This window comes from Pterocles gutturalis, unplaced genomic scaffold, assembly GCF_000699245.1.
Source record: "Pterocles gutturalis isolate BGI_N339 unplaced genomic scaffold, ASM69924v1 scaffold12075, whole genome shotgun sequence".
Taxonomy (NCBI): domain Eukaryota; kingdom Metazoa; phylum Chordata; class Aves; order Pterocliformes; family Pteroclidae; genus Pterocles; species Pterocles gutturalis.
This window is the reverse complement of record NW_010138328.1, coordinates 5,438-29,100: the sequence shown is the minus strand read 5'-3', so window position 1 is coordinate 29,100 and position 23,663 is coordinate 5,438. Positions and strand designations below refer to the sequence as shown.

Genomic DNA, 23,663 nt, shown 5'->3' with positions numbered 1-23,663 from the left:
TATATATGATTAATATTATAAGAATAAATGCAATTCTAAAATACCATCTTCACTTAAGCAACTCAGTTACATGCAAAAGGCTTGAAAATTCAAATAAAATACTTTTTTTTTAAAATGCAAGCATTAAAATAGTTCTGAAGCTTGAGCAAACACAAACTCTTGACAATTCTACTGTTAGCAGATTACTATGTGCACGATCTTAAAACTGTTTAAGCAGTGCTTCTACTTCCCTCTCTAACGCTTCCAACCCTTCCTTTTACCAGAGAAGAAGGTATCAGTCCACTTGATTAACATGGCAGATAAATGAAGCCACATCAGAGAAATCAGACCACAGCAACTATGTACTGCATCAAATCTAAGCCATCTTTACAATTTAGCAGAAAACCCTTATAAAGTCACAGTATATATGTGAATATAAAAATAATTTTAGTTCTGAGAACTACTCATTGCCTCACATAATGAAATAACGAAGGTGTTTCATCCACTACTATCACACACAAACTTAAATAGCTCTATTATATTAGCATTATTCACTTAATTAGAGGTGCTAAAGAATTAGATATTGACCATGTGTAATATTGTTAGTAGGAAGCTAATTTGGGAACATAATCACAGTAAGAAAAACAGTTCTTCACTTGCTCTGACATTTAAAAGGAAGGCAACTCCAACAGAACTGTTATTTCTGTATGTAGCAAAGTTTAAAACTTAAGCAGACAAAGTATTTTGAAATATTTAAGATTACCTCTGCTTCTACATCCACATTCTGTTTCAGAAGCAACTTCAAAATGTCAACATGTCCATTTTGACTAGCAGCCTGCATAGCTGTGTGTCCAGCACACTGTCCATTCACCTGGAAGCATATCAATACTTTGAGACTGGTTACAAAATACACACACACCTATGAGATGCTTTAGCAGTATATAAGTACACAAGTTTATTAGAAAATTTAAAACAACAATTTGCATATTAAAGTATCAAATGAACAACTTTTAGACAGCTGCCTTTCTAGCACATATAGATGATCTCCTAGCTCTTCTCTATTTCATTTCTATAGCATGAACTAGATTGAAGGAAAGAAGCAAGAAATGGATTTATTTCAAACATTAAGACCTTAATGATGGTTTGATTAAAAACTTTCATCTTTGGGCTACTGTAAAAGCAGATTTTGAGAACAGGTCTCAGAATGATACCAGTCCTCTGCCCTACAGTAGATTTAACTTCCTTTTCTAATTTATGGCAACAACAGGAGTCAGTCTGAACAAAATACTACGTTTTGTATAATCTTGAGCCACAAATCAGTCCTCAGATCTGAAGGCTCTTATCTGCAAGAATTACTAGTGCTGTAGTGAGAAAAATATCCAATTGTGATTTTAAAACATGTTCCCTGAACCAAATCCCATAATTCTGAAGCATTTTCTTTCAGAATTTTCAGTATTATCTGATTAGACCAGCTGGTAAAAGGAATCCTATGGAGAACAGATTAGATAATCTACACCATCAGTTAAAAAAAAAAAAAAAAAAAAAAAAAAAAACACCACACCCCATGCAAAAAAACCCCCAACACACAACAACAGCAAAAAAATACCCAAAATCTACCCTCCTTCCTTTTATCCCCCTTGAAACAAAGGAAATTGAAGACCCTTCACTCATTGTGAGGGTTTGTTTCTCTGCCCAAACTCTGTCAGACAGAGATTGGAAGGTATTTTAATTCATGGCAGACAACAGAACACTAAATCTGTCTGGCGAAAAAGGGTGTAAAGCACTATTTTCACAAGCCCCTAAGACATTTCATAGGACAACAAATGGGAGAAGAGACACTGGAACCAGCTGTACTACTTCTGTGCAGGCACACTACTGACTGGCAAGGAGTATCTAGGACAGCTTCACTTCCTGTAGTATTACAGGTCCCCAGAACAGAACACTCACATCTACATCTGGTCTCTTTAGCAAGTCTTCTACTTTAGCAACATCTCCATTGGCAGCAGCTTTAACCAATTCTTCATTGAGATCTCCAGATTCTTGGGTTTCAAATAATTTCTTCAATAACTGGGACAACCTCTCTATAATTATAAAACAAAGGACAATTAAGATAACTCTAATCACATAAGAACAGAAAAATAACAGCTAAATCTGTCATGTTTCTAAAGGCATGTACACAATAATACACAAACCACCATAAAATGTCAGCAATAAGTTACTATTCAGTTCTGAGATTAGACAGTTGAGACTGTCACGTCAGGCACCTCAGAACAAAGCTGACTGAACCCCAAATAGTTTGTCTACCACAAAATAGAGAAGTGTGGGGTCAAGGTAGAACCATGAATTTACATGCTGATATAACACACTTTTTAGTTTAACTTAGGGTGTGTCCTGCCCTCTGTGTTTTGAAACGCTGCCATGTACAGTCATTCACATCACTGGTCAAATACAGACATTCCAGTACCTAAAGGGAGGCTGCAGGAAAGCTGGGGAGGGACTTTTTATGAGGGCATGCAGTGACAGGATGAGGATGATTTAAACTGGAAGAGGGCAGATTTAGACTAGATATTAGTTCTTTACTATGAGGGTGGTGAGACACTGGAACAGGTTGCCCAGAGAAGCTGTGGATGCCCCATCCCTGGAGGGGTTCAAGGCCAGGCTGGATGAGGCTTTGAGCAACCTGGGCTAGTGGGGGGTGTCCCTGCCCATGGCAGGGGGGTTGGAACTCAATGATCTCTAAGGTCCCTTACAATCCTAACCATTCTATGATTCTATATTACTCCTTAACTAGTTTTATGGCTGCTATGACTTTGTCTTTATTGCAGAAAACTCACTGTATCTATACCTCCCTAAGAGAAAGCTTAGAAAACTAGGTAGAAAGGTTTCTTGGCATTAAAGCACATATGTAAAGAAGAAAAAATAACTTATCTATGACCAAAAAGAAGAAAAACTTTCTAGTTTAATTCATCTGTGGAACAGCCAACAGAACATAAAACACATTAGACAGTCTTTCTGCCTTGTTATTGGATGAATGAACACAGGTTCAACAGATCCGAAATGTGATTACATAGACACACACACAAAAAAATCCCATTGTAATTAAGGATGTCTAAGTTTTAAAGATAGAAATTTTAAGGAAAGAATATCATCCTTAGTAACCACTTGCAACAGAACCCTTGCTTATGCTCGCTATCCCACACCACCTATTAAACAAGAAGTCTGCTGGCTAGAGCCAGTGACACTTTCTTCAAGCTTTAGTCCCTATTCCAATCTAATGTCTCTTTCAATCATTTTTAAATTTAAAGTCCTTAGAGCAGATCTCCAAAGACATACCTGCACTGTGGCCAAACAGAACCCCAAATTTGATTTGGAGTTTTTGCAGCATACCAAGATAACAACAACCAACATCTCTACACGGACTGCACGCTCTTTCTTCTATCTTCCATAAAGGTACAAAATCAATTAGACAAACCCCAAGACCAAGTGTTATTAACCTTGCACACAAACTATGTACTAGTACTTATTAACAAATTTTTGATTAACACAAATACCTGCCATACATACATTACTGGTCATTCTTCAAACTCACCACCAGATGCATTACTTATGGCAGATCCTGCTGATGCCACCTTTGAGACAGCTGCTGGATTATACGTCCAGGATGTCCCACAAACCTCTACCTTTAAGTCGCTGTCTGAATAGATCTGCTGGACTCGACCAACTTTACCTAAAGTCTGCATTAAAGAAAACATCAAATGCAAATGATACTAAAAATAAAATAAATGCTAAGTCACAAATGTTATGAAGTCTGCTGCTTAATAGTACAGTCACTAATACCTTTAATTAAGTTTCATCAAGCTAAGCAGATCACTACATCTAAGCAATTATTACGCCACGTTCAATGAAATACACTTTAACTTAGAAGAAAATCACTTTGACTCCCACAACTTCCAGGTATTATTACCAGTCATAACTAGAAATATTATACAAGTTTTACCAATCTATGAACCCAAATGTACAACTTACCGGAAGCATTGCTTCAGCCCACTCTCCATGACCTCTCTGAAGAAGCTTGATTCGCTCCAAGTCATAACATACTTGAACAAGGTCACCCACTTGAAATTGAGAGGTACCTCCTTCTGCACCTTGAGCAGCGTCTCCACTTCGGACAACGTTAGCTTTGGTGAGAACAGCTGGATTAAATGTCCACCTAGACGATGAATAATTTAAAGTAGATTTTAAACATGTAAAGTGAAATATATGTTTAAAAATTACCTGTTGGACAAGACTCATCTTGTAAGCCTACAAACTTTCTGCAGTTGGATATTATGGCATATTTGTTGTTAACCCTTTTTGTCCATAAACTTGTCTGTGGCTCATTAGTTGAATATTTCCAGGACAATCTTTAGAGATGTACACTTGTAAAAGCAATGAAGAAATATCCTGCCTAAAGGGAAGCAAGCTGACAGCAATATAATAGTCCTGAAAGTAGCTATTCAGTTTGTTTATTTTTCCAGGGACAGAAGGAGATGACTCCGGTTGAAAAGGGGATGACCCAAGCTGGGTCATCCCCTTTTCACCAACCCTCTCACAGACGATTGGACTCTGAGGAAACAACATGGGAAGAACACAGAATTTTCCCCCTCCGTCCTAGGTCAAAAGCTGCAACATTCAGTTATAAAAACATGCTTTAATTAAATGGATGTACTAGATACATACACCATTTTTAACTGAACTACCCTCATTTGTACTACAAATTTTACTGGTTTAGAGGCATTTAGCTGTTTTTATGCTGAGAGAAGCAACAAACTTCCTTTTCCCACTAAAGCATCTTTAAAGGTAAGTCCACATTACACATTGTAGAAAGAATACAAACATTCTCAAGGAAATCTTAATAGGCACGAAAGAAGAACAGAAAGTTTCCGGCACCAAGTGATCAGAAGCGCTGAAGGTAAAGGAAGTGTGTGAGGCTATACCACAAACCTGTTGCCACTTGGATATTGTACTACAATGTCATGATCCTCATCAATGCCACAAACTGTTCCAGTTGTTGTTAAAGTTTCAAACATGCCATCAGTCCATCCTCCGTGACCATGCTGCAAAGACTGTACAATTTCCAAATCAAGGTCAATGTTTACAAGATCACCTATTTGCAGCCCACCTGGGTTTCTGTTACCATTCTGCTCACCTGAAATGGAAAAAAAAGAAAACGTTACATGACCACACTAATTCTCCAAGCAATTCAGAGAATGAAAGTTGATTTCTGAGACTCTCGGTCTCTGCAACTGTAGTGACCAATAGCTAAAAGGGAGTAAAATGGGTAAAAAAAGAACTCTGAACCTCTGCCTATGGAACTGTGGGTTTCTTGTTGAGCGTTCAAGGCAAATAGCAATGACACTGGTGAATGGTGTACAATGCTAAATACTTGTGACAGGCTCCACTACGGGCCCTAACCAGGATGATAACAGCTATCATATGGTGTTAGACACCTAGATATAGAAAAGCTCTGATAATTTTGAGCGAGTCATAAACAAAGTGCCATTTATCTCCTCAGATGCTGAAAGATAAGCAGAATGCCCACAGAAGTGGTTTTGAACTGGGTCAGTCCTTGAATGTGGAAAAAGCACGGTAAAAGAATACCTCCAAAATAACGAACAATGAAAATCCTTAACCTTTTAAGTGGGGAGATGACGACAAACAAAAAAACCCTTGCAAATTTAAAATTAAAACATTCTCCCTGGACAATGCCCGTTTTCAAAAGATGTGTCAGAGCAAAAATTCGTTAGCTGGAGGGAGATGGCATACATTCACACACATTAAGCTGTGTTAACTGACAAGAGAACACACTTGCAGATTTGCTCACTACCAGAACCAGAGGATGGTATCTGGTGCCATTCACAGAACAGTGATGAGTATGACAACTGCACAAGTCACGTAGATTGAGTTCAATAGCAACATCAGTGACAAAGGACAGGGTGAGCAGAGTTCCTTTAGTAATATCGCTGTCCTGGGGAGCTGGAGGAAAATGTTTGTTTTTCCTCGTCCAAGTAAGAGGTAGTAATGGAGAAAGGGTCCTCACACTGCAACAGCAAGGAAGTACAAATAGCCTGATACCCAGAGACAAAAACATTCTTTGGAGGGAGACTAATTCCAGAGCCTGAAATCCACACCTGATGTTGGTAGCACTAATTGCAGCACTGAAAGTCTCCAGAGGACAGAAAGGCAAAGAAGAGAATCTGATAATACTGAAGAATAAACTGCTGAAAAAGTAAACACGCTATGAATAAATATTCATGTTCAATGGACTTTGACTTCTATGACCACCCAGTGACTTCTTCTGTCCTGTTCTTAGTTTGAAGGAACTATAGATTGAATGCTATTTTCAGTCTGCACCCTTCAACTTCACAGCAAAACACACTTAACATGGAAACCAGCCACTTCTGCAGAGGACAAAGTCAGAGATTAATTCTTCAGAAAAGCTATTGATAAGGAACTCACTAGAGAGAAAACTTTGAAAGCAAACATCCCAGAGACAGTCCTGATGAGACAGGGAAATCTAAGAAAGGAAGAGATATAGAACAGCAAAGAATTAGAGAAGTATTAGAGGAAAGGATCCCTCGAGGTCATCTGCTCTGATATCCTGCTCAAAGCTGAACTAACAACCAGCTGGGGTCAGCTTGGCTTTGCCTCTCCTGAAAGTTCCCAAGAACTGAGGTTCCACAACCTCTCCAAGTAACTTTTTCCAGTGCTGTAATATAGAGCCATAGGTCTAACAGAAAATTTCTTCAGTATCTGATTTGAACCTCTCGAGTCCCTTAAGGTAGCCACCATTTATTTTTATGCCATTTGCCACTACTGAAATTTTGGTAGCATTATTTTCGATCACCCACCAAGTGGTTGTAGGTGGCTAGTAGATTACCTCTTAACCTCCTTCTTACCAGACTAAACAAACCAGCTCCTCCTGCTTGTAATATATGTCCTCTCAGTCTCTTAACCACTTTAGCAGGCCACAATCAGACCCTCTACAGTTTCTAAAAACTGGCAAGGGGGAAAGAGGAGATGGATGGAAAAAGACACAGCTTCATCACCACTGAGAAGAGTGGGATAATAACTTTTCCTATTCTGCTGCCCACCATCCCTCTAATATAACCCATTATGAAATTTACCTTATTTGCAATGACAGCACACTGCTGTCTCATTCAATTTGGTATTCAGTGCAACACCCAGGTCCCCAGCAAGGATCCTCACTCAGGCATCCGCAATTTCCAGCCTGGGAATTCCTACGTATGCTTATTTCAATCAGAGTGCAAAACCGCACTTCTGAATGAACTCCACGAGGTCTTCATTCACCAAATTTTTCACTTCCTCAAGGCTCTTCTGAATAAAGTTCTACTTTCAATCAGACCCCTCTGCGAACTTGCTATCACCTGCAAATTGTCTGGGACTGCATTCTGTCTCATCATCAAGGTCACCGATGTGGTATTGAACAAAATCAGTCCCAGTATTTTTCTCCAACTACATACTACTCTGTATTAATTAGGCCCTTGCTGGAATATTATTTGAACTCTGAATAATTGCAAAGCTTCAAAAATAACATTCTAGTTTTTAATGCAAGCATACATTTAAATTCACAGTACGAACACATCTGTGAACTACATTCAGAAGACAAAACGGACAGATGTTCTAAGAAAGGTAAGACTGAAGATGGAGGATAATGTGGTAAGGATGAACAGAGTTCATGGACATTTAACAAAGAATAGTCTCCTACTATCTTTAGTGATTAATATTCATGCATTCAAATACAGTAACACCCTAAAAGGAAGCTACATGCAGAAAACATAGACCTGTACTTTTAAAGCAAGAATGAAAATTAAAAACGGGCACACATAAGAACCTAAGTTTACCTATGTAAAAAAGAACCAGTAAGATCCTATTACTACTTTTCTACTTTTATTCACATCAGACTAAAACGACAAAATTAATTCTAAGTACAGAAGCAAGATACAAAGATCAGCATGCTTTGGTTTTTTACTTTCAAACAATTCATCTGCTTGACAGTAAATATCTAAGTGACTTGTTGGATGATTGGCTTTTTTCTAAACAAAACAGACCTTTGTTTTTACCTTTTCACCAATCCTGTCAATAAAATAAGTGTTCGCAGGTCACCCTTCAAGTACTTGTGCAAGGAATCAGATTAAGACTAGTAAATAGAGAATTCTCATCACTTTAGAAAAGCTAGTATTATCAGCGAAGTTTTTTTATGCATTCAAGTATAATAAGAAACTTAAGAAGAAAAGCAAAATTTTCTGTAGTGTCCCGTTTTATGACCAGGTATTTTGCCAAGGAAATACACATCAATAATTAAGAAATTTGTGTCCAATAATCTACAAAATTTATCCCAACTTACCTATATTTCAAAAACCAAAACACCTGGCAATTATTTTTTATAATACACTCTGTGTATGTCTACAGCCCAGCCAAGACACTAAGTCAGTGCAAGAGCTGATATGGAAAACCTCAACTGAGATTTCACAACATACACTAGCATTAGTATAAAATAACAGGTTAAGTTATATGTTTAAATGACTCCTGTTTATGGCCACATACATGCTACTTCATTGAACATCTCTGAATATTTAAGACAGTCTTATAAGAATGCACGGCTATGTCTGGCTTTTTAGAAATATAGCACACAAGACTTGTGACTCAATTTGTTACTTAGTCAACACTTAACAGCCCCCTTGCCACACCGGTATCAAATACACTTTTAAAAGCATTCCAATTTATTATTAATGCTTAGAAATGGTACCATTGACATTTCACCAGTAAGGGCAGTTCTTTTAGATGACAATTAAAGAGAAATTCAGACTAAGTATAATTAACAGACATCACGGTAAATGCACTTTATCTTCAACTCACCTAACACAGGACAATGGTCCCTGTAGAAAGAACCTCCTTTTGCATCCTGGACACATTTCAGGTCAGACTACAGGGAGAGATTAAGACAACTTTAGTCCTCACTGACTGAGTCTCCAGGTTAACATAAGACAGTGAAACTAAAACTGAAATACACTCAATTAAGAAAGGCTGAAAATTAAATGTACTAAAAACATGCCCCATGAATTCGTTACTGATGCATACAATCTCAACTACTTTTCAATCTATCATCCTTGACATTCTCAAGATTTTAATAAGCTTTACCAACATAAAGGGCTGTAAAGGATGAGACATTTTTAACTCAATAGAAAGTATTAAAGTAACACAAAGTTCCTTTGCATTGTTCTACAAAATTATCTTTTCTTTTAAAAAACACAAGCAAGGAAAGAAAAAAAATCTGCAAACAGCACTCCAGGCCACAGCCTTTCCTGTACCAATCATTTAATGCCTGACAGTGCTGCCCCCTCTTCCCATTTTTGACAGATATATGTTTAAGTTAGAAAAGAAAGCCTGGCACACAAATTCTACAAAGAATTTCCAATTAAGAATATATAGAACGCAAGGATAGTATTTAAAAAAAAAAAACAAAACAAACCCACTATGCTAAGCTAAACATTATTTTTTTAAAGATAAAAGTTCTAAAGCTCATACTCCAGAAAGACTGTTTCATACTATCCAAGAAACAGAAGTTTCAAGTATGATGACCAACTCCTATTCATAAAGTTAGCAGAGTTCCTACAATTCTCTTTTCGTCTATTTTTTCCCCTGTGTAACCCTTAAAGCCGAATGGCAACCATCTGCCATTGCTCCTTACAGAACAATTCTCACTAAACAAAGGGCATTTTGTGTGCATGATGAGTTGGGAAGGAGATAGGAAACGGTTTGCAAAATGTGTTAGAATATTGTAACAGAGGAAAGGAAACAGAGGACAGGTGGTGGTTATGATACAATCAACCAGAAGTAAACAAATACTTTAATAATTATTTTTCCCACACCCAAGATTTACTGGCAGACTGTGCTCCTGCAAAAGGATTAAAATGAAAACTCTCAAGTCTCCCAAATCATGAAGGCACTGATGAACACCCTCAGTGACCTGTAACAGCTAAGCAGCCCAAAACAATACAAAATTCAGCACGTATCCTGATCTATGAAGAATGTACCACCACTTTTTGAAAAAGTGATGAAAACAGCCTTATGAAAATAATGAGATTTAGCCGCTCTTCAAACCTCTGAGGAAACAGTTTGTTGAGCCCAGCAGCAAAAATGCTGCCACCCGGTGGGCAGGTGCTGGGTTTAACTCGGCCAAAGACAAAGGGGCTGCGCGGACTATCCCAGATGGCAAGATGATTCATTTCCCCAGACCAACAGAGATTTAATGTGCCCAGGAGCACATGGTCTCACTCGCTGAATACAAACTCTTTGTGTCATGCAACAACCAGCTGTCTGTGCAGGAGTCAAGAAGGGGTATACATGCAAGAGCTGTTTTCACATTCTTCAAAGCATTAAGAATAGAGCATAGGAGGGTCCTAAACAGTTCTCCCAGGTAGGCAAAATCCAGGATTGCTTGTGTTACAGCACGCATTAAGATACAGAGCAGACTGACAGCTAAAAGCTAGCAGAGAAAATAAAACATTCAGTAAAAGGCTAATTAACATGCAGCATAAATTATTAGGAAGCAGGTTAAGATACCTTAAATTTCAGAGAAAAAAAAAAAACCAGAAACATACAAATCTGCACTTGTTTTTCCCCTGCCTGTATCATACCCTGTGCATAGTTTATTTCTGGAGTATAATGATACACTTGGCTGTAAAGCTAAGTGGTAGCTTGATGTTGGACCTCAGCTTCACATCTGTATTCCTTTCACTTACATGGTGAATTCAATGTTAGATCACCAAAGGGCAAAATAAGAGACTGATCTAAATATCACAGAAAAGCAAGGTAACATGCTTATTTTATTTACATAAGTCTTCATCAAAAAACTGAGGACTCAAACTGCACAGAAAAATGAGGCACTGGACAGAGATTAAAGCAATAAGAAACTAACTCAGATATACTGTATATACAGCAAAGAGTTCCTTCAGTAAGTTTGCTAACAGCACTAACAAAAGTAACATCAACACGACAAAGGCCTGCAAATGTCTTTAAAAACATAATCAAACCCAAAAAAGATCTGGAGTTTTAAGATGGGAAACTACTTTTTTTTACTTCAATACCAAGAAAGATGGGTAAGCAGCTATAATTCTACTTCCAGCACTCAGCTACTATATTTCTCTGAAAAGGAAAAAAAGCTTTCCTCTGCCCAAGTAGTTTAAGTAAAAAACCAGGGGTGGTGTTAAGCTCCTGGTCATCCTCCCCTGGGGATTGCGTGGCAAGAGGCCCCCCTAGTGAGGACAGAGCACAAACACACCCAAAGCCCAGCCACAACCAGGCTGCCAGCACATCCCCGCTGCCAGCTCTGCTGTACCACACTTGAGAGAACCCCACCGGGATTTTTACAAGTTTTATGAGTCTCTTTGAGCTTTCTAAATGGATTGAAACAGTGGATAGTTCGGAGACGACATGTTCTTGTTGCTCCTTCCTAAATCCATCATTTTTAACATACTGGGGACAAGATGAAGGACCAGAGAGCTGAAGATCTGACTTACATTACAGATCTGTGCGGTTGTAACTGCACCAGAAAGCATATTTCTATATATTTTTATAACTCACCTGCAATGCCTAGTATGCCAAGACATTTATTTTGGTCTTATTAAAAAAAAAATGTGCTAGTAAGTCATTCTTAAAAACCACTAATTTCAAAGATTAAGGGTAAACCAAATAAGCGCTGATGAACGGACATTAAGTATCAATCAGGATAAGAAAGTCTAACATCAAAAACACAAGGGCAAGGAATCCTCTCAATTTCCCTTATGCACTCAGCTATTCAGAATTCGTGGAAGAAGTACACAAACACAGATGGCTTACAGATCACCGACACAATGATGGACGGTAATTACAGTTACTTCTTTCAGAGGCCACACAGATGAAAGAAGATTCTCCACAATGAAAAACAAGAAGAGGAGGCAAATCACAGCAAAAAAAGCAAGAGCAAATAAATTTTGTAGCACAAAATCGATTCCTAGATAATGAAACTGGTTTAGGGCACTCCAGCTGATTGAACTATCTAAAGCAGGTAACTGTGGTTAACAACGTGGTCTGGCTCCAGAATCTGAATACATACAGACACGAAATGTAAGCAGTGTCAATAATCATACTGGCCAACAGTACTTTATTCCCACTACAGATGTAGCAAACACGTTATTCAGCCTAACAGTAACATAAAAAATTTCCCTTCGGGAATTTGTGCCCTGTGGCAGCAGAAACTCCCAAATTAAAATGCCAGGTTTCACAAAGAAAGGCAAGATGCACCTCTCTCAATCACTTCATAGGTAAACACAGCAACAGCAACCTCAAAAACTCCAAGGACCTGACAACAAATAAATGCAAGTTTTCAGTCAGCACCTGCTGCCTAACCAGCCAATCCTTGTCTGTCCCAAGGAAAAGCTGGCAGGCCAGATAGATTAATTTTGAGGACCAGATGCAGCCTGTCAGCTATCAAACAAGCAACCCTGAGTTAAAATAAGCTGTGTTTCTTTAATCAGCTCCATTTGCGTCTGAGTCAATTGCTATTCATTTGCAAGTAGGGGTCTCTTCCCCACTGTATTTAGAGAGCACACACTCCGACTATTGTTGATTCCACATCCTGTGGAGAGTCCTAACCAATTTTTAGGTCCCAAGGCAAGTTTGCCCCAATTTTACATGAACCTTCTGATAGTCTATTAGTCAGCTTTAGATAAAGGCACATAAATAGTAAATAATCATAATGAATTGGACACTTAGCAAGCAATTAATCAGTTATAAAATTTAGCATTTCATTCAAATAACTCTGTCACAGAGATCTAAGAACTCACTCTGTCTGAAGTGAAAATTGCATTTGATAAAAGTACCTGACAAATGGATTACAGTCAGATGAGAACTACATATAAAGCCTCAAAATATCCTTTTTATACACATATATGTACATATATTATTTACATATTATCCTATATAGATATTTAGTTTCACATACATTTTAAGGATTTGGTTGTTAATTGACTGACCAAATATCTCCCTTTTGCCAGTATATAAGGAATTTTCTTTAGAACTGGGCAGGACAAGGAAGCACATAATCCAACACTGACTTGTATTTTACCTCTAGCAGCTTCAAGAATCAGAAAAGCTGAACTACGCTAAAGATGTTTACTCTTTTTAAACCTGACACTAAAACATGTATTTACCACAAAAGTGGTACTTAGTATTTATTTTTATAATAAAAATAAACTTAATTTCAAGTGAGGCTATAAGGCAAAATATTCTACTTTCAAAAAAAGTAGACTAGTCATTGTTTAACATTTTGTTACTGATACACGTCTGACAAGATGACACTTCAATGTTAACATGTTTTCCTCTGCACTAGCAAACAAAAATCATGCACAGAAAATGCTAATTAAGATGTTATAAGTAGTTAATAATCAAAGTAACCTTTCCCTGACCCGCATTAGGATAAGAAAACCCAGTGACAGAAGGCACATAGGCTAGAGTCTGACCCATTTTCTCTCAAAAGCTGTAGAAGTAGCTGTAGAAGCCAGGAAGTGAAAAAGAAAGATGTAGTGCTAAAGCAAATTAAGGTTGTAACTTAATTCAACACCTTTCCATTGACAAAAAAATTGCTCTCAAGAGGATTCTGAGTGTTGCCAGCAGTTTAAAAACTGCAAATCTTGCAGTAATCACATCAAAATTTAAATTGAACTAAAGGCTTCAGGAGTTAAAAGAAACAAGGTCTTTAAAAAGTTTGTAACTAGGCTTCTTTTTATTTTCTGAATTTTAATTTAAGCACAATAGTAGCACAGTAAGATAATCATGTATGTGATGTAAACATTTACTATACTCTGGCAGAAACCAGACCTTAAGTTATTCACGTGTTTTATAAATTCCCAGATCAGACTTTCTCACTAATACATATGCATGATCCACACAGCTGTATTCACAATGACCAGACTAATAGCATGCAAACTGACAAAGCATATTACCAAAGCAGGATAATAAAGCACAAGTTATTCTTACTACCCTTCCCCCACCATGCATTTTACCCCTTGTGTTCTTTCATACTTACCATGCCCTCAAAGCCAACCCTGTAAAGGTTTTTAGCACCATTGTCCCAAAGAACATATGCTGCGCTATGTGGACTCGACGCACTCCAATCTTGGATTTCAGTTACCTATTCAGTTTTAAAAATAAGAAAATTGTTCCTACAACAAAGACTTAGAAGCATAATTTGAACTTAAAACTTTATGCATATCTTTAAAATAATTCAGGATACAGCAGTTTTACTGAATGTAATAAAATTTATTCTGAAGCTGTTTTCTGTTTGATACAAGTGTTCCCCACGTGTCTTAGTAAGATGACAGCCTGAATTTGTACTTTGTAGGCCTATTTTTCCTTTGTGTATTTGGTAGATAACCTAACTATATGAGCAGGGAAGAAAATCTGAACTGTAAAAATTTATTTTATGACGCTTTGACATGTTCTTACTAGAAGCAGCATTCAGTTGAGAAAAACAGGATGAAAACTATTTTAATTCCTTGAATTTGTCTGGTTTAATCTGCATTTGCCTAGTAGCAATGTACTATGTTAGGCAACAAAGTTTTGTCTCCAGAGCCAATCCGTTTAACAGTACGAAAGGACAGTGAAAAGGACTTTCCCTGACATTTCTGAAATCATGAGGCCACGCACCAAATTCTGAAAACACTTCATCTATTAAAAAAAAAAATCAATTTCCAGAATTTGTCTTCATTCTAATTTGTATTTATTTAAAAGCTGTTTCTGCTACCGACCATCTGCTTTTCCTCATTAAAAACATTTATTTGCATTTACACATATTTTCATCTTTTAAATAATCTCCCTATTTCAAGTCTAGTACACAAAGGAAACAATGCAGGATAAGACTTTTATTTTGCAAAGTTCTGGAGATTGCAAAGTATCTTGCCAAATTCACAGCAAGGGGTAAATAATCAAGATGAAAAATGCTACTTCTGAATATCCCTTGCCTTAAGAAATTTACATTTATTATTTCCTCTCAATAAAATAACAAATGAAATCCCCAAAATTCCTAAAGCTTCCATAAATGTCTATGATAAAAAATAGACTAAATATCTTATTCAAGAACTTTTCACTTTCTTTTAGATGCTGCTTAAGCATACTAAAATTAAATACAACAAAAAAATAACAGCTCACCAAGATACAAGGGCATCCAGTTCTCCTTCTAGAACACCTCATATTTTATTATAAAAGCCATAGCATATTTTACACTCCCTGCTGTATGTTCATACTTATAACAAACCCTCATTAGTTCTTAAGGTAAATGCAAGTTGTAAACGGAAAATTTGCAAAGGTTAAGATTAGCAACATGTAATTCCATGCAATTTTCAATAAATCCAAATATTTGTATTATACAACTATATCAAAACTACTTATATAATGTCCTAAGCCAGTAACGCAATATCCACATCCAAAACCTCCAAAGTTTTACATTTTAAACTCGAAAAGTCCCTATAATTATTAGATTAAAAACAAAAATCCAGGATGCCAGCACTGAAAGCCAATAGCAAGAGACACATAAATGTGCTGAGCCACAAGCAGTAAGACTACAGAATGCAGTGATGACCAGAAAGGGCTATTTGTCTCTAGTAATGCTGAAACATGCACAAGATTTTAATGTCATTACAAGCCAGTCTTAAACAGAACAACCAAGACAAAAATTTAGTAGTTTTAAAAATTCTGTGCTGGCATTGTAAAAATGTAAATTTAAATTTAAAAGAACTGGTCATAGTATATATCCCCTCCTCTTTCTAAATGCTTGAGTATTACAGAATAAGACCAAAAAAATATCCAGCAAATTAAAATAGCAATTTCTATGATGATATTTTTACTTTATAATTAGAAAGGACAGCAAGGCCATTGCATGAGCATGCAGAAACACATCATCTTACTTAAGCCAGCTGTATTTTTACCTTTCCTCTGCGCCCATTGCCACCATCTTGATCTTCCCATTGCCAGTCAACTCCTCGCACCACCCTGGCACCTGCAAAGATCCCTCTTGCTGTAATTTTCTTTGATTTACGGCGAGACTCCAACAATACCCTGAAGTTATTAAAAGAAGAACCCACAAACGTCAAGATAATAAAGGCAGTCCAAAACAAATCTTTGGGGATGGGAAGGAAGGAGAACATTTTGAAACAAATATTACCCCACAAACACAGATTTCAGTGCATGAAATCGTATCCATTCAATTCTCAACTCGAACAGCAGCCCACAAGATAAAAAAAAAATCATCTTCCTAAATCTGATTTATTGTATGTTTATAATTAGTTTTTAATTCTAATGATAATTTATTCTCCAAACTTCCTATTAGCAGCAATAATCTTGTAACCACTTACATATAGATCTGTATTAATGTTATTAAAATCATTAAAGAAACATACAGAGGCATATAAACAACACATTTCTGTTTCTCTTAGATGCACCCTAGGCCAATACTACTACTGTCCCACAATTGCCCTATTCAGAATTATGCTATTAAGAGCTACACCTCTTTCCCCTCCATGTCCCAGTTTGTTTTCTACATACTTCTTACAGCACATCTTGGCAAATTTAATTCAATATATCAGCATCCAGTTTTTCAGTCATAACACTTTGTTTTTCTAAAGCAAACCTCTTCTTTCCATCTGACTTCAACAGAACTGAAGTAGATGAGCCCAAACATAACAGTTCACAAGTATTTAACTTACAAATATAAATGAAGAGAAAAACATTTTCCTGCCTTTTTAGTCATCTCAGAAGCCACTAGTTTGCATGCAACAAGCAGGAAAATGTTGCCAGACAAAAGTATTTTTCAGATTAAATTCTGAATGTTTCCTGATTTCTTCAGGAAGTATATCACCCTTCTGCTAAACTTTTAACTTCCAGCAGATGGCAGACAAGGAAAAAGTTAAACTGTTAAAATCAATGCAAAGATACGTTGTTTATAGCAGCATTTTTGAAAGATCCCAACACCAAAACAGAGACAAAAACCAGCATACATTACTTTTGTATGCTGCCCATATGAAATCCCAGACCCAAGAAAAAAATAGGCAGAGCTTATGCTTTCCTTCATCCAAATGTCCTTAGATGCTTCTTGCCATCTTTCCTATGAGACATTCCTCAACTTTAACAGCACTGCTTTGGCCTTTTCTCCTCCCTCAAACAGTTGCCTTCACTCAATTTTTCTCAGCTAAGTTTGATCCAATAGAAACAGCTCAATGGGAGTAAACAAAGATAAGGAGAAAGTGACCAGATGAAAAAGATTTCCTGCAATTCTACCTAATGTGTACAATCTATCTCACAAACTAAAACTTAGGCTTTACACACCATAACAGACCACTTAACACAGGAAACTTCAGCTACAAAAAAAAAGAAGAAAAAAAAGCCTGGCAAGCATTCTCAAAAGCAACAAGATTTTTTTTTAAAAGAAATAAATAGAAAATGAGATTTGTATTTTCTTACCCATTCTCTATTCATTACACTAAGACAGTACTTTCTACTCTTGGATTCAACTTCTAAGTCTTGTTCTGCATTAAACATTGTAATTGAGACTCTCAGCTTATGACATCTATTTGGTAACTAGTTCTGCTGGCATGAATGTCAAAAAAAACAGAAGTTACTTTCTGATAAAGCCACTGACCTGGGCATTTGAGCCACAGTTAGACTTCAAGGCAAACATTTGAGAAAATAAACACAGTCCCTAAAAGACACAATACAATAACTCAGTTTGTGTGCTCCAACCACTTCCCTTAACTGTAAAAGCACTGATAAAAGCACATCACTGAATTACAACATATTTGTAAACCTTACTTCTCCAAGAAGAGAAAATAAATGTTGTCTTGCACACGTCACATTTAACTGAGCATCATATCTAACAGAAAAAGCTTCCAGTGATTTAATGAAAGAACATCCTGGAGAATCATCACAGAGGAGATACCACAGCACGCAGCCTTTACACAATGCTTTAACGTAGCTCTCCAAGTACTTAGCAGCAGGCAAATATTACTGTTCACATTTAACTGGCAGGTAAATCATGACAGAGGGGGGCTTTGGGTTTAGATGAGTTATTTAAACTCAAGACGACAAGAACAGCTATGCAAGAACACACTAAACGCCAATTTTGTTCAGAGTTCTTTGCTGGGAGACAGTAAAAGATGCTTAAGAAAGGAACATGAAAGGCAAGGCAAGGGTAGAACAACCCTTCACAGCACCATTTATCTGCTTTCTGTAGCAGTTTCTCTGCAGTTGAAGCAGTTCAAGTCAAAGGTTTTGTATCCAGATCATTCTGTTTTTCATAATCCACAAGTAGGGTATTTTCCCCTCAATCTGTCTACACAATTTTTGAACCTAATTAAACTTTCACATTCAGGAATTCCTTGACAAATCATTTTGTGATTATACTTGTGTAAAGATAATTGCCTTTGTTTTAAAGCTACTATATGGTAACACAAGAACTAGGAAGACTGCAGAGAGGTTAAAAGAAACTGAATAATCATATCCTAACTTTTTTCTCTAGCCCATTCTTTCTAAAATTTCCATGTTTTCCAAGCTCCAAAGATCTGTCCCAGCTACCCTCCCTCACAAAGAGGCAGAGCCAGTAACAGAATTTACACCTCAAGCCACTATCTTACCTAATACAAGTTTCAGTAACCAAATCTGCAGTTTAAAAGTTAACCACAAGTAACTGTTCCTATTTAACTTCAAGGGGAAAAAATTAGGTTTTACCTTTCACTTCCAGGTGTGGTAATTCTGTAAAAACGATGCCTCAAGTGATGTTTGTCCCCATGATAGCAAACTGTGCACAAGTCATAATTTGTGCATTCAGCACATTTCCATCGGATGCCAATGATGGGTTGCTGTCGACAAGTATCACACATAGTTCCATCATGCTTGATACCTGTGGGCGAAAAAGAAAAAAAAGATTAACAACTTTGCCTCATCACTACACAGACTTCTGTTGTGCACCACCATAATCTGAAACCATATACTAAAAAGTTAACAATAAAGAAAGGCTGCCAAGTGATACCCTATCAGCCTATATGACTGATGGGAAAAGATAATGGACTTTGCTTCATATTTCCAGTTGTCAGTCTGTTCCTGAAATGTTCTATCTTTTCTCAGCTGAGAAAGCTATGTTTGGGGTTTTTTTCCATCTATACAAATCAGAGAAAGAAAATGGGAAATCCTTTAACTACAAGTTAAACGGTCAGAAATGCACATATCAAAATATACAGGCAATCTGGAATTTTATCTCCGGATTAAGACCACTAACACACCTTATAGCACAAAGGCTACTGTGTTCAACTGTGCATGATAATTTGAAAACCACCGGTTTGACTTAGACATTTTGTACAGTGGAAAGGATAAGTGCTTATCTCTCTCTCATATCTCTCTCTTCTAGGGACATGGTTGAGCAGCGGACTTGGCAGTGCTAGGTTAATGGTTGGACTCAATGATCTTAAAGGTCTTTTCCAACCAAAACAATTCTACGATTCTATGAGCCCTTTTTTTATATAGGAAAAAATTAAGCTCTCTTGGACAGATGACATTAGCTTCATGAAAATCTTACAATTTTTGAAGTGTTTTACTGCTTTATATGTTGGTTTGTTCCAAAAGAATGTGCCAAAGACAGACCAGATGTAACCCACCAGCATGTGCTCCATCCAGCCTTCCACAAAAACCCAGTTCTCAAGACTACTTACTCCTACATCTTTGTCAAGCTACAGCAGAGTGAAAGTGATCAGTCACAGGCAGTTTCCATCCATGCATTCTGAATACAGTGAATAGCCACGAGTTTATTAAAAAAAATATATATATCAAATTCTGCTGATGTTTGGAAAAAATTGAGCAACAGAAGAGAGAAACACTGGCATTCAGCCTGTAACACAAGACAAAACTAAGCACTAAAACATTGGAGTAACACAATTTTGCAGTCACTCACCCTTAAAAAAAAAAAGCAAAAAAACCAGATCACTCCAAAATTAGTGAGGAAAGAGAACGGGTTTTGCCCCCTCCTTTGGGAAATTACTTCCAAATTCACTATAAACCTATTAGTTACTTGTGTCCAACAGCTGAGCCACCTGCAGTCAAGAAAAATTAACAGTTGGAAAGGCAAAACTGAAGGAAATGCCTTCTTGTCTGATTATTTCACAGAATCACTAATAGCTGAGGTGGGAAGTAACCTCTGGAAATTCTCTAGTCCAACGATCACCGCTCAAAGCAGGACAAAATAGAGCCAGTTGCCAAGGACCATATCAAGTCAGGTTTTGAGTACCTTCAAGAACGCAGACTCCACAATCTCTGGGCAGCCTGTTTCAGTGTGAAATCATCCCTAGAGCAAAAATGTTTCTTCTTATGCTTAAGAGGAAATTCCTGTATTTCAATGTGTGCCCATTGCTGCTTCTGTCACTTGATGCCACTGAAAAATGTCTGGCTCCATCCTCTTTACAACCCCCATCATGTATTTATATATGCTGGTAAGATCCTCCTGAGCCTTCTCTTCTCCAGCCTAAAGACCACCAGGTCCCTCAACCTCTCCTCACACCAGATGCCTTAAGATCCCTCAAAATGCGTTTGTAGCCCTTTGCTTGACACACTCAGTATGTCCACATCTCTCTTGCACTGGGGACCCCAGAACTGGACACAGTACTCCAGGTGTGGCCTCACAAGTGCTGAGTGAAGGGGAAGGATCACCTCCCTCAACCTGGATAGCCCAGGATACCACTGTCCTTCATTGCCACAAGGGCACATTACTGGCTGACAGTCACTTAGTTGGCCGTTGGGACTCCCAGGTCCCTTCCTGTGAACCTGCTTTCCAGCCAGCTGTCCCCAGCTTGTACCGGTTATTCCTCCTCAGATGCAAGACTCAGCCTTTCCCTTTGTTGAATTACATGAGATCCCTGTGGGCCCATTTCTCCAGCCTGTCAAGGTCCCTCTGAATGCCAGCAAAATCTTCTCGTCCTAACCAAGAAGCCTTCTCACTCCGTCCCCTTCCAACCTTGATTATAAACATATTTGGGACGATTTCTGGCCTGATGATCAAAAATTTTCCTGATGCAGGCACATTGGAATAAGTGTTTAGGTAAGGCTGGAAAAGGCAACACATTTGGAGAAAAGACTGCACATAGCACCACAGAGATGTAAGCAGCTCTTCAGGACAGCCAAAGATAGCCTTCAGTGACAACAAAAACCCTGTAACTGCTGACGGTCTGACTACTAAACAATCACTGTAACTCCTGGAGCAGTTCATGACTAAGGCAGCATCCATACCTTGACCACAAAGTCTGTGCTGAAATTTTGACAGTCTGGCACAGACAAGTTCTATAACCCATAACATTATTTGCCAATTCCAGCTGCCAGACAACACACCTCATATACCATAATCACTCTTTTTAAGCAACTTTCTACATTTAAAAACTATTTGCTGCCTGGTAACAACAACTAAAAATGCTATTTTTTCTATGAGACAAGAACTTGGAAATCACCCATACATTTTCTCCCCCCACACAACTCCACCAATGACCTTGTTCCCACTGTGGAGGCTTAACATCAAGCAGAAAGCTATCCTTTTTACGTACACTGAGACTTTGTCTGTTATCTGTTGATTATCAGTAACACTCAGAAAGATAGTATTAGCTATGATCTCACGGTGGCTGCCTCACTGCTCTGAACTGTATTGAGTAATTTTACTATTTTTTGGTAGACTTCAACAGCAGGTACATTAAAAGGACTCAGATAACCTGTTACTATTTTCTTGCCTTGCTTAAAAAGTCTAACTAGTTATGGTGCTTGGGACTGAGGGGTGGTATTTTTTTTTTAATTAATTGCTAAATTGGTATTTCACATAGAAACAGAGAAGTTACACATCTTTGGAATTTTTTTTAATGGTTGCTGAACTTCAGGGAAGACAGTTTGACAAGGATCACATTCATTCTGGATGTAAAAGGACCAAGTAATTGGGTGTTGCAGGATTCTTCAATTTGTGCAAGAAGCAGGAAAGAGGGCAAAAGAGAGGTATAATAATGAGTCATGTAATACAGAACTAGGTGATCTCACAGAAAATTTAAATGAAAACTAAACATTTCTAGCCAGTAAGGCAAAAGCTGCTATGCAAAAACTCAGAAAAACTTCCTTCAGGAAGATTAAGAAAAAAATATATATGAAGATGTTTGACCCAAAATAATTTTACTGACGATAGCATCTTGAATTTAAAAGAGAACAGTGGATATCTGTATTTGGAGTGTCTGATCAAGAGAGTCACATCTTTATGTCACAGATCCCTAAACAGCACCCCGATAGATACAGCCTTTCTTCATCTATTCCCGGACACATGACTCCAGCAGCAACACCCACTTCAGTGCATGCCTCACCTGACCATGCTGCTCCATTCTTCCATTATGCCAGCAAAAGGTTTTTGCAGAATTGAGCTGCAAACTGGATCAAGAAACATATCCGGCTGAAAAACAGCCAGGAGGAAAAATATTCAGCTGGATTGGTTTCCCAATCCTGTTCTTTGTGGTGCTGCACAACCCTGCTGGCACGACAAACAAAGCATTGCAGGGCAGGAGCAGGCAAGTAATGCTGTCACAGAATATTTAACCACCGCAATAGAGACCTGGAGGGAGAAGTGGATTTCTATGTCTCTGGTGACACTGGACTAAGAGATAGTTTTAAGTTCAGGTGCTAAAAAAAGATGCTAAAACAAGCTGCTACTGCTGGATCACAAAATGTGACAGATAAACTTTTATTCATGTTCATAATACAAACAAAATTAACTATTTAAATCAATAGCATGTTCTAAAGAAGGTTGGAAGAATATTTTTTTTTTCAGTTGAACTAGATATTATAGGTACATGAATGTGATCGGTTGACCTTTGCTGGCTGTCTGCTGCCAGCTGCTCTCTCATTCCTCCTCCTCAACAGGACAGGTAGTGAAAATAAAATTTAAAAGGTTGTAGGTCAAGATAAAAGTGAGATCACTTACCAATTACCACCACAGTCAAAGCAGACTTGAGTTAGGGAAAATTAAATTTATTGCCAGTTAAAAAAAAAAAAAGATAGCGAGAAAGACAAAACCTGAAACATCTGCTCCCTACACTCCCTCTTCTTCCGAGACTCAGCTTCACTCCTTCATTCCCAACTCTATCTCCTTGCTTCTCCCCAGGTGGGAGAGAATCATAGAATCATTTCAGTTGTAAAAGACCCTTAAGATCATCAAGTCCAACCATTAACTTAACACTGCCAAGTCCATCACTAAACCGTGTCCCTAAGCGCCACATCGACATGTCTTCTAAATATCTGCAGGGACACTGACTCAACCACTTCCCTGAGCAGCTCGTTCCAATGCCTGACAACCCTTCCAGTGAAGAACCTTCAGTGAAAATGGAGAATGGGGGGGGGTTATGGTCAGTCCGTAACAACTCCTCACACTTTTCCCCCGCTCCACCACGGGTCCTCTCTACAGACTGCAGTCCTCCAGGAAAACACTGATCAAATGTGGGCCCTCCATGGGCTGCAGCTTCCTTGAGGGCATGTCCACCTGCTCCAGCATGGGGTGCAGCATGGATAGCTGCTCCTCTGCGGCCCTCCAT

The 23,663-nt window shown here is 37.9% G+C and overlaps 1 protein-coding gene across 1 annotated transcript; it reads right to left on the bottom strand.

Moving 5' to 3' along the window:
• Window positions 1-742: 742 nt before the first annotated feature.
• Window positions 743-23,663, bottom strand: LOC104468731 (E3 ubiquitin-protein ligase MIB1-like; the record flags this gene model as incomplete). Its single annotated transcript, XM_010082961.1, has 10 exons — window positions 23,501-23,663; window positions 18,799-18,982; window positions 16,005-16,134; window positions 14,108-14,212; window positions 8,899-8,965; window positions 4,963-5,167; window positions 4,006-4,189; window positions 3,569-3,713; window positions 1,927-2,060; window positions 743-850 (listed from the first exon to the last, which is right to left on the bottom strand). Coding segments are annotated over exons 1-10 (1,425 nt in total), but the record flags the coding sequence as incomplete, so codon positions are not given.